The sequence below is a fragment of the Mixophyes fleayi genome, chromosome 3 (assembly GCF_038048845.1).
Source record: "Mixophyes fleayi isolate aMixFle1 chromosome 3, aMixFle1.hap1, whole genome shotgun sequence".
NCBI lineage: Eukaryota > Metazoa > Chordata > Amphibia > Anura > Limnodynastidae > Mixophyes > Mixophyes fleayi.
In genome coordinates, this window is record NC_134404.1 from 324368946 (window position 1) to 324381600 (window position 12655).

A 12655-nucleotide genomic window follows, 5' to 3' on the forward strand; every position below is an offset into this window, starting at 1 on the left:
ATTAATGTGAGACATACTTTTTATACCTCCCTTCCGGGAGATCCCTAGGCAGTAGGCACAATATGATGTGAGGAGCCTCATTTCACCCTATAAAATGGGCCATGGTCAGGTAGAGATTGCTCCATTCTCTAACATTGATGGCTTGTTAGCGTAACCAAATGTCTAACAGCCCCACAACTGGGTAAACCTCTATACAGATGTGGTCATGTGATGGTGTATATGACCAGATTGACACGTGTGGACACTGTAGTTTGTCCAATGCATTGAAAAGACTGATCTCTGTAACATACAGTGTATCAAGTAGTGGGAACAGAACACAGAGGTTCTGTCTTTACTTCCCAGATCCTGACACCACATAGGATATTCTCCACAGGGATAATTGTAAGTGTAGAGAATAATTATCAGTAGAGACAAATCAGCAGCCCAATATCTTCATGAACTTCCCTCCACAGAGACATCTGCAAGCAATTCTCTCTTTTGTTGTTTTTGTGTATTTGGTGTGTGTGATTATAGAGGAAAGTAATTGTGGTGTGAGGCTACAGAAAGATAATGTTATATTCGCATGAATTGTCTCTGTTTCCATAATAACACATTCTGTCTGGACAGATGTTTTTGCTTCCAGCTCGGATACCACATTCTCCTCAAAGGTTCCCACACACGGTGGGGCTCGTGTTTGAGAGGATGAGGTATGAAACAGAGAAAGATGGTCTAAGGTAAATGTTTATATTCTGAACATTCATTTTTATGCCATGTGGAATAAATTGAATATTAGTAATAACACCAGAATGTTGTATACTGTCTCTCACACTCTCTGTTTCATTATATTATTTGGTATTGTTATACTGTTGTGCCCCCTATTGTACAGCACTGCGGAATATGTAAGAACTATATAAAGAAAGAACAATGATAACACTGTAAACATTAGTGATATCATTTCTGCAGGACTTACCTTCTACCTAGTGCAAGGTCCTAGCCTCTTTGGGGTCCAGTGATGCCTTCATTGATCAACCCTGATTTAAACAGCAGGCGCGTGGCTCTCCTGAGTGTTGCTGTTCCCGAGGTCATGTGATCGCAGCTGCAGGGGTGGGGTTTTCAAATTGGAAGTTCTATTTAAAACTGCTATGAACACTGTGTCAGTGTCAGAGCAACAGGTTTTCTCCCTAGCGTCTGGCTCCATACTTGTCCATTATTCCTTTTGAAGTTACCTGACATTTGGCTGTTACTATTGGAATTCAATTTGGTACTTTGCTCTTCCTCCCACGCACCAGTCCTCGGCTTGCCTGACCATCCACAGGATCAGTATGCAATTTGGCCACAGAGGCTGTTAGCAATCATCTTCTGACCACATTTACCAAAATGATATTGCACCGTGGGGCCAGTATAGGAGCCATGAAGACAAATTATGTTTCTGTTTACTTATTTGGCTAGTACAATCTGCATAATATAGTTCTCTATTATTATTATGATTATTATTATTAATTATAATAATATTTTTATAATTTATGTATATAGCACCAATCATTTTATGCAGCGCTGTACAGAGAATATTTAATAATTCACATCAGTCCCTGCCCCAGTGGAACTTACAATCTAAATTCTCTACCAAAATAAGCATACACACTAACACCCATAGAAGCCAATTAACCTACCAGTATGGTTTTGGACTTTGGGAGGAAACCGGAGCACCTGACATGCTAACTACCGTTGCTAATAGTACAGTGATATTGAGATCAAGCAGATTTAGTCAACATGATAACAAAGCACACTAAATTACTTCCTGGAGGAGGTGACATCAGTTTTGAAATGTTTCTAGCGTAATTATGATCTGCACACAGCAGTATATTATAGCATTGCCTGACAGGGTTATACTTAGATGTTATGTTGCAACAAAGAACTTGTGGGCTTTCTTTAAGGGATAATCCCACCCAGTGTACGGTACATAAAATTTATTTTTACAGGTTCTTTTACTTGCAAATACATGTTTCTGGAATGTGTACTCTCCAGTCATCACTATCAGTCGGCACTTACACCTGCCTTGTAAAAAAGTCATACCTGAGAGGAGCCAAGAGCTAGAACCAGACGAATGTGCGTGTGCTTGACCTTGGCACGTCCCTATTCTACGCTGGTTACGTGCGTCCCCCCCACTTACGCCCTTCAAGTAGTAGGCAGTCACAAGTACTTTGCATTTGGACTCGAATTGGATGCAATTGCGTTCACTGGTGTAAGGTCCAATTCTGAGATTGCGCAGAACAATTTCACGTCGCACACAATGGGACTTACGTCCAAAGATTAATTAGGCCCACTGTATCCAGAGGGGCCCTCTAGTGGCCAATGAGCTCATTTCAAGATAACAGAAAAAAAAGCAGAAGTATATATAAAGACATGTAGATTTTTAAACTTGTATCCTGTGGTTCTCAATGGAAATGCTGGTCATGTGCTAGCTGGGGGCATGTAAATAACTTCTTGATTCATTTAATAAATTAGTAGTGTAGGTCTTGTCATCCTTTTACCATGCTGCTCTACATACAGTAGATTATTGTTGCTCCTCGCCATAAAACTAATATATTTATAACATCATTTTTTTTAAAGGTATTATGTTGACAATTCCACCGAAGTTTTATTTGAAAAGTGGTTTTACTGTGAAGATCTTGTAATACAGCTTGGGCCAGTAATTGCTGAGTAAGTCTGCCATCTACTGTGCATCGTAATATGTGATACTTGTGCTAATTTGTTGTATGTTTAGCTGTCATGATGCTATTCAGGTTTAAATAATTTACAATCGGGAACTTGCATTTGCTGCACGTGTTTATAGTTAAATACACATCATCATAATCAACAATTTGTGGTACAATCTACCTTCCCTATAGAATTGTTCAATTCAACGTACAAACAAAACTAAGTGCACAGTGACCCTTTCGATTGTAGGGATATTTGGATGCTTGGATATAGAGTTCATGCATACCCGCTACTTTTTAAACTTCTCCTCCGGGAGAAATCGCATCATTAAGCCCCGCCTCCATCCCGCCCAGGAGGTTGTCTACGCTGGGAAGGCTCCCCGAAATTCGGGAGCCTACTGGAAATTCCAGGAGAGTAGGCACGAAAGAATTTATATTTATCTATATATATATATATATATATATATATATATATATATGCGGCGTATTCAATTGTTCCTCCGGCCGCCTGAAAAACGAGCGCTCTAAAACTATTACCGTTTATACGGTAATTACTCGCTGAATTTCATCTCGCATGAAATTCAGCGAGTAAACTACCGTATTAGACCAAAAACGCTATTTAAGCAAGATTTACCTAGCTGTGGAAGATATTCGCCACAACACAAACAAACAAACAACCGAAATGTTATATATATATAAATATAAGAAGATATACATTAAAAAGAAACATACCCTACCCATACATAAAAAAAACCCCAATCAATTACTTTAAAAAAACACAGAAGACATAAAAATCATCAGTGGTGGAAGTGGGGGTGTATACGGTGGTACATCATACCACCACTTCTCCTATTGCCTTCACATTCCATGCACATTCTATCATATTCCATGCACATTCTATCACATTCCATGCACATTCTATCACATTCCATGCACATTCTATCACATTCCATGCACATTCTATCACATTCCATGCACTTACATTTTCCATACCACCACTTCTAAGTTTCCCCTTTGACTGCTGCCCATCATTTGTAAATGGCATAATACTCTGAGATAAATATAGATATTGTGGACAAATGATGGCATACACATATAACATGTAAAACACTTCATATATATCAAGTACACCATCTGAGGAGAGCCAATAATTACATTAACCAAGAATAAAAATGAGCCAAGCAATAAATATAATTACAAATGTTTATGTACAGTAATGTAGTAGTGAAACATTACGCTGGATCAAAAAGCATTCTATATTAAATACTATGTTAAACGGTGGATGTCAAGTTCCGATCCTGACACAATCCAGATGTAGTGAAAGCCAAGCGAGACATTTGGAAGTAGTCAGTGATGGACCAACATGAAAGACAATGGAAGTCCTTCCCTTTCTCTCTATTCATGACCACAACGGCTTTCAAGATCAAGGACACGACCTGTACTAACAAACAGGAAGTTGTTGTTGCTTAATTGGGACTTGTTATAAGCTGCATCCTTGTACTAAATTATTTCCTAACAAGAGTGGTAGCTTCTGATGAATACCACACAGACCAGTAAGAAGAGTTGATCGACTTGTGTCAAGTGTCATTGTGAGTCTGTGTGCCATTGTGAGTCTGTGTGTCATTGTGAGTCTGTGTGCCATTGTGGTTCTGTGTGTCATTGTGAGTCTGTGTGTCATTGTGATTCTGTGTGTCATTGTGAGTCTGTGTGTCATTGTGATTCAGTGTGTCATTGTGAGTCTGTGTGTCATTGTGAGTCTATGTGCCATTGTGAGTCTGTGTGTCATTGTGATTCTGTGTGCCATTGTGAGTCTGTGTGCCATTGTGAGTCTGTGTGTCATTGTGAGTCTATGTGCCATTGTGGTTCTGTGTGTCATTGTGAGTCTGTGTGTCATTGTGAGTCTGTGTGTCATTGTGATTCAGTGTGTCATTGTGAGTCTGTGTGTCATTGTGAGTCTATGTGCCATTGTGAGTCTGTGTGTCATTGTGATTCTGTGTGTCGTTGTGAGTCTGTGTGTCATTGTGATTCTGTGTGTCATTTTGAGTCTGTGTGTCATTGTGATTCTGTGTGTGATTGTGAGTCTGTGTGTCATTGTGATTCTGTGTGTCGTGAGTCTGTGTGTCATGGTGATTCTGTGTGTCATGGTGAGTCTGTGTATCATTGTGATTCTGTGTGTCATTGTGAGTCTGTGTGTCATTGTGAGTCTATGTGTCATTGAGATTCTGTGTGTCATTGTGAGTCTATGTGTCATTGTGAGTCTGTGTGTCATTGTGAGTCTGTGTATCATTGTGATTCTGTGTGTCATTGTGATTCTGTGTATCATTGTGGTTCTGTGTGTCATTGTGAGTCTGTTGGGCAGATTTAAAATCCCGCAAGATGTGTTCTTGCACAGAACTACTGCAATTATTGCTAAGAGGTCCAAGCAAAAATGAACGATGGTTCCTACATGAAACATCCCACAGAGACACATTGTTTGACCTCGCAACCTTTTTAATCTCTTCTTTTGTGTCAGTCATCATCATTGTGAGTCTGTGTACATATGTCAGAGTGTATCTGTATATTAATGAACAGATTTTCTTTTCAATTTAAAACTTGTGTATTATAAGGAATAATGTATCATCTTCTTTAAATTATTAAAAATATTAGAATTCATCTGGGAGTTCCATAACTTATATAAAAAGCACTGTGCCCTGGTGCTTCTATGATCTCAGTAACCCTGGGATACCTATAATATTGTTATCATTCTCATATGGGGGATACATTGTCATTTTCATCATTTCAAGTTCATGAATCCATTAAATGTTACACTTTAAATTGCCAAACTTACTCCCCTTAGTGGAAATTTTACTAAAATTAGGCTACTCCTGATCAAATGTATTGTGGAAAACTGTGTTTTACTTGATAGAGTACATTACTTCCCCAGTAGGTGTCACTGATCCTATTGGTTTCTATAGAGCGACTTTTAGCCATTGACTAAAGCCCATCAAATATATCACTTGCAGTGGTGATAACTATAAGGTGCCAACCTACTCTATATTAGAATAATAAATATATTCATATCATTTTTTCTTTCTTTTTTTCATAGATTTTTCAACTCAAAACAATATAAAACTGGAAAACCTGACCCAGGTAACAATGATATTTAAATCTCTTAATACACTTAGTGGATTCAAAGCAAGCTGGACTTGGTTTATATAAACCTGCAGGAGCTATATAAGTAGATGATGATGATGATGATGATGATGTTGATGATATAACTACTTTTAGTTTAAAGGCAAATGTTATAGATCTACACAATTTTAGTGTTACTACAAATTTCAGCGTTTCACAATAAGCAAATATGGAATTCAATTTCTAAATTTCAGAAGAAATTTCTTTTAAAATGTTGTTCTTTAACACCATACTTTATTAAAATGATTAGTAAATAACAAATTGAACAAAAGGGCATAAAAAAAGATGATATATCCATGAAATGGCTTTTCTACTCCTCTCTATCCGATACCATTGGAGACAAAACTTTGGTCTTATCTTTTGGTGGCTGAATTCAATTAACTGGACGTAAACACAAAGGGGGATATTCAATTGTTGCTCCGGACCGCAAAAAAACGAACGTGTTAAAACTATTACTGTTTATACGGTAAACTTGCGCGTAAGAACCGTTAATACGGTAGTTTACTCGAGATAAAATTCAGCGAGTAATTACCGTATAAACGGTAATAGTTTTAACGCGCTCGTTCTTCCGGCGGCCGGAGCAACAATTGAATACCCCCCAAAGGGAATTATGTAGAGTTGAATGCAAAATGAGAATAAATTACTCTTAAAAAAAACAAGAACACAGAAAAATATTGTATTTCCTCATATGCAATGTTGTTTACATCTTGAGATGCGTACAAGTAGTCATTATCAGCGGGGTATTGGCGTCGGCTCTATAGCAGATGCAAAAGGTGCCTCTTCTAACTAGTAGAGATGCGTGATTCTGCAGGTCTGCATGAACAGCAATACGCAACACAACTTTACTGTAGTGTTCCCTCCCCCATCCCAGGCGTAGGAGGGCGTAAACTTGCATAGGCCCATATGCGTGTGTCCACGGTGGGCATGGTCAGAGTGATTTCATGCAAGATAGGCTACGCAAACTGGCATACATCCCAATCGCTGCATCAGAGCCGAAATATCCAAAGCATCATCATCATCATCATCACCATTTATTTATATAGCGCCACTAATTCCGCAGCGCTGTACAGAGAACTCACACACATCAGTCCCTGCCCCATTGGAGCTTACAGTCTAAATTCCCTAACATACACACACACACACACACACAGACTAGGGTCAATTTTGTTAGTAGCCAATTAGCCTACCAGTATGTTTTTGGAGTGGAAACCGGAGCACCCAGAGGAAACCCAGGCAAACACAGGGAGAACATACAAACTCTTCACAGATAAAGGGGTATATTTACTAAACGGTGGGTTTGAAGAAGTGGAGATGTTGCCTATAGCAACCAATCATAATCTAGCTATCATTTATTTAGTGCATTCTACAAAATGTAAGCTAGAATCTGATTGGTTGCTATAGGTAACATCTATCTCCACTTCTTCAAACCCGCAGTTTAGTAAATCTAGCCCAAAGCCATTTTTGAGCTCATCAGATTGTTGGATAACACATTGCTCATCAATTCCTTCTAACTTCTAAATTTGTAGATATCACTGTCATGAAATAATCCAAGTAACTTGTTGTTTTAAAACTGCTTTTCATCAGCAAATCTCATATAGGTTTTCTGAAAATAGATGTAACCTAATTTAACATGTTCTCTGCATATTGAATGACCAGAAAACATTATAGATGTTCTTTTGCTTTCAATATTTTAGTTAACTGCATAACTGTTATAACAGTATAATATATTCCATTCTCAGATTACTGCATGAAAATAATGTTTAAAGTTTAAATATTAAGATCCGAGATCATATTAGGTCAGCAAATCACTGTAATGGTTGTTCAGCAGAATATGAAAAATGCCTATTAATTGAGATTGCATTATTCATTTTAGTGCTGCTGAAATGATAAGTTGCGTAAAATCAGTACAGAAAAGTTTTTCTGGTCGTCTCTTAGGAGCATTTGTGCAGCAGACAATGTGAAATACCCAGTGTTGTATTATCTCGCTACCCTTATATAGCAGAGGTTTCGTTCAGTAATTCAGTTTTTGTTTCTCTTCACTGTCACAATCACGTTTTTACAGCCAGTCCAGACTGTTGTTAATTGATGTCCTCAAATGATGCAAATTTGTTCTTGCTATATAGATTAGGATGTTGCAAAAATGTGATGTTGCAATTCCCTGACAATTTTTTTCCTCCGTGGAAAGATATACAATGCAGAAAAGAAATCACATTTATCTTTACAATTGTTGCATCTACAGTAGTCTTTGTATCATGGTCTGTTGCTGCAGTAAGCAGGGCAGCACGGTGGCTCAGTGGTTAGCACTTCTGTCTTACAGCACTGGGGTCATGAGTTCAATTCCCAACCATGGCCTTATCTGTGTGGAGTTTGTTTGTTCTCCCCGTGTTTGCGTGGGTTTCCTCCAGGTGCTCCAGTTTCCTCCCACATTTCAAAAACATATTAGTAAGTTAATTGGCTGCTATCGAACTTGACCCTAGTCTGTGTCTGCCTCTGTGTGTGTGTGTGTGTATATTAGGGAATTTAGACTGTAAGCTCCAATGGGGCAAGGACTCATGTGAATGATTTCTCTGTACAGCGCTGTAGAATCAGTGGCGCTATATAAATAAATGATGATGATGATGAGCTATATTGTTAAGCCCTGGATATGTGTTTCATAAACCCCTTATCATTTCCTATGCGCTTAAAGCTAGTAAATACCCCTGCCTTGCTAAAATATATGTTACTCTTTATTCACCAGATTGAATACTGGGGGCAGTGGGCTCCGATTTGATTAGGAAAGGAGATCTAGGTGGGTGTTGGGCTCTTTTACTCTCCAGGCGGGGAGCGTTCGAGTGAACAGAAAGCTCTCTGCCTTTTTGAAAGGTGACACTGCATAGGTGTTAGTGGTTCTGTAGTCCTGAGAACAGACCTCTAATTGGAATGTTCATGAGTACTTGGGGGTTCGTGTCTGGCGAATCAAAACATTGAGTGGATTTGTCGATAATTTGATATTTTCAAAATTATCTTTTCAAATTATATTTTTTTCTGTTTACTTAAAGACCAAATATCAGAGAAAATGCCATTCCCTCTGAACACGGAGAAGGTCATGGAGCCATTTGCATTTCAGAGCTGGCTAGATGAACGTCGTTTGGAAATTGATCAGAGAAAATATGTTTCTTTGTTTGAAGGTCTTCATGAGACACAGGTACAACAGCCCACATACAAACAAAATAACTAAAGTTACATTTATAGCCTGTCTATGAGTCACCCATTCTTTAAACTATAGTATGTCTGAAACACTGGAGCCTCACCTCCTCCTCTGGGCTTACACTAAAGGGTAAATTTATCAAGCTACAGGTTTGGAAAAGTGGAGATGTTGCCTATAGCAACCAATCAGATTCTAGCTATCATTAAGTTAGTACCTTCTACAAAATGACATCTAGAATCTGATTGGTTGCTATAGGCAACATCTCCACTCTTTCAAACCCGCAGCTTGATACATTTACCCCTAAATCCTTTGCCTGACTAGTAGAACTTGCTGGAGGAATCACTTACCCCACGAACAATCTCCCATTATAAGATAACTTATATAGGTCAAACTGTCTGCAGAACTTTGCAGTAACTTTGGCAATAACCTATATCCTGCCCCATTGCCCAGTTTCACTTTGATGTTTGTCTGTGGGACATCATTCCATTCTATTTATTTTATGGACTGCAAGTATGTTGAAGTGAGTATACTAGTAATTTGAGCACAAGTATGTCTACTCAATCTTATTTTTAAATTACTGCTCCGTTGTCCTTAAGATTGCTCCTAATTATATTTTCTTGGAATATTTTCAGATTAGGCAAACAATATGTCAGTAAAAATAACAATTGTCAGTAATAAAATACTTTTCAAGTGTCGGAGACCCTGATTGTATTTAGAGAGCAGTAATAGAAAATGGATTTGCTAAGGTTTTTTCCTACTTATATAATTTATCCAGAAATTACCATTAAGTGAATGAATAAATGCAATGAGATAGAAACCTCTACAGTTTTCCTTCATCAAGTACATGATATTTTTATGAAATAACAGCGCAAACTCTTTTTCGATTTCAGGCAGCAGTCTATGGAACAGGTGAAAGTGAAGAAATGAAGTCGGACATAGATACCTGGCTTTGGCAACTGGTGTGTTCAAGAATGTAGTGTGTCTAGAACTAGACTACATCAGCATCCTGCTACCTGGCCTTCCCTCACCATAGGCAAACCCAGGGGGGGTTACTAGTGCCTGGAAACCCCCCTGAGAGCAGGACAGTCTGCCAACTGGTCTGACACACTCAGTCAGGACTTTGTCTTGACTGTAGGGACAGTTGGGAGGTATGTCCCACTTCACACGGCTCTGCTCGAAAAGGGAGAGTAGTGTGCACCTAACAGTAGTGCACGCAGCATTGCCCGTGTATAGTATGAGGATAGGAAGAGTTGGAGAGCAGCCACACACTGTCTAAAATTATAGCCACGCCCCGATGAATGCTGTTCACGCCCACTGTCGGTGTGGTGTGGAAACCCCTCTCTATAAATCCTGCGTTTGCCCCTGCTCACCTGTCTTTACCCGCTACAATCTGTCCTGAAGATTTCACTTTCTCCCGCTGCTCCACATTGTTGCACCACTCTGCAAATCCCTCCACATTACCTCCAGACTCCGCTTCAATCTAAACAACTTCACCTTCAAAATCCTTACCAACTTTTGATATATCTCTGAACTCTCATAAGACACTCGACCTCTAAGGTTTGTCTCCGACCTGCACTTCGGATTCCCCCTGATATCCACTCCCGCTTCCAAGACTTCTTCCGTGCTGCTCCTCTGTTATGGAACCCTAACCCACCCAATCAGACTCTCCTTCAACCTTCAGTATCTCAACGTTATAGAGTGCTGTTCAGCGCTGCACCTAATATATATGTGAATTATCTCAATGGTGAGTGTATATTTCCAAAGTACTTGGATAGTCCTGAAATATTGTCCAGTGCTGATAACTGGAAGAACAATATTTTGTTCGCTCCTGAACCACTTATCTTATAGCAGAATGCAATTACCTTTGTATTCAATATCTCAAAGCCTACATCTTCACTATAGCCTATTCTACCCCACCTGATACTACTCCCTCTAGTGTTATATTAGTTACAGTCCTACCCACAATCTGAGTGACACTAGCTCCTTTTGTCTCATCATTGCCTTGTTCCTCTCTACCGACTGTCTCACATCTGCACCATCTTTGTCAACCTTGTAGGTACGTCTTCTGTATTCATGTATGATTTGTATATTGTATGGTTTGTCATCCTGACTGTCTGACGCTGCAGAGTTGTGTACCAATAAATGATGATGGTGATGGATAATTGACACAAGTCAAAAGATCCTGTCGATATGAAAGTTGTGGGAAGTCAGCTTCATCCTGAAGATCTCTGGAATGGATCTTCCCTACAGCTTTGTGTTGCAGTGTCAAGTAATCAAATGACTAAGCGTGATCTTCTCTCTATCTCACTACGACATGAACTCTTATCACACTTATCCCAGGGAAGTAAACTGGTCTAAGCTATAATATAAGCTACTTATTTGTTAACTATATGTTATTTTGAAAACACATTACAGGAAGGCTCCTCATTTGTAACTGTTGATGATGAAAAGGTGACACTGACCACTGGAGACAGTCTTCTCATCCCACCCCAGTCTCAGTAAGTGTGCCCATTTAATTCTAAAACCTTCTTCAAATATATTATATGGTTTAAGTGACAATTCCACAATGTGCTTGTTTTTCAAAGTGAGATTTATTAAGTCATCATAATGTCATCTTTAGTGTAGGTGTAATGTTTCACCAATCCTGCTGTTGCCCCATGTCTAGTACACAAATGAATTAATTGAGCTAGTAATGAGAGAGAGAGAGAGAGAGAGAGAGACAGAGAGAGAGAGAGAGAGAGAGAGAGGGATAATGATCAAATAATAGAGAAATAATGATCAAATAAGATAATGATGGTTTACCTCAATAGGATCTGTGGTAATGAGAATCACTGCCACCACCTGCTTCACATGGTGGACGGATTGTAAAGCTGAAGAATTTTTCTGACCAACGTGCTATCTCAAACGATTATACCTACGACTGAAGGTCCGATCAGTCTGGTGATTCATCCATACACACTGACACGATTTACCTTCAGATCTGTGCTCTTCATCTGGTCCTTTATCTGGTTCTCTAGTCCTCAGAGAATGACAGCACAATATTCATTCATTCACTACTGTCACATTGTCACACTGATTAAAACCGCCTTGTTATAGCTATCCACAAGTCCTAATGAATTTTGTTAGCATCTGTGACTCTGAAATGAAATATTCTCTCTCAGAACGAACAAATGAATTATTCCTTCTACACCACTGTCTATATTTATTCACTCTGACATTCAGTGCTAACATCGGCTGAAAAGAGGCCGACTCTGTAAACTCTATGGAGATAATCAGCATGAGTGCATACACACTGCATGATCGTTAGGTGATTGATTGGAAAATATTGAATGGTACGACCAACCAAATGAGGCGACAATTGTCCACTTGGGCAGACTTGTGTCACTGCACACACTGACCCGACTTTCGAACGAGCGGTCGTATGTCGGCTGGTTGAGCCGATTATTGGACAAAAACCCTGTAGTGTGTACCCAGCTTTAGATAGTTAGCTCTGCATCTCTTGTAAATTGGACCAATAATTCTAGTAGCTGATGCCACAGGATGATGATGGAATTTCAATTCACAAGCACAGGGGGGTAGAAACATAGTTTTAAGCTTTACTTGATGGGTTGTAGATATACAG

General features: G+C 39.1%; 1 protein-coding gene across 4 annotated transcripts in view; it reads left to right on the forward strand.

Moving 5' to 3' along the window:
- The window catches only part of HAAO (3-hydroxyanthranilate 3,4-dioxygenase), a 38032-nt gene that overhangs the window by 23555 nt on the left and 1822 nt on the right, over positions 1-12655 (forward strand). For all 4 annotated transcript variants that reach the window (XM_075204155.1, XM_075204154.1, XM_075204156.1 and 1 more), the window contains exons 5-10: positions 607-713; positions 2590-2679; positions 5761-5804; positions 8885-9030; positions 9924-9992; positions 11449-11531. In XM_075204155.1, coding sequence (XP_075060256.1) covers positions 607-713; positions 2590-2679; positions 5761-5804; positions 8885-9030; positions 9924-9992; positions 11449-11531 — 539 coding nt within the window. The remainder of the gene's footprint in view (positions 1-606; positions 714-2589; positions 2680-5760; positions 5805-8884; positions 9031-9923; positions 9993-11448; positions 11532-12655) is intronic.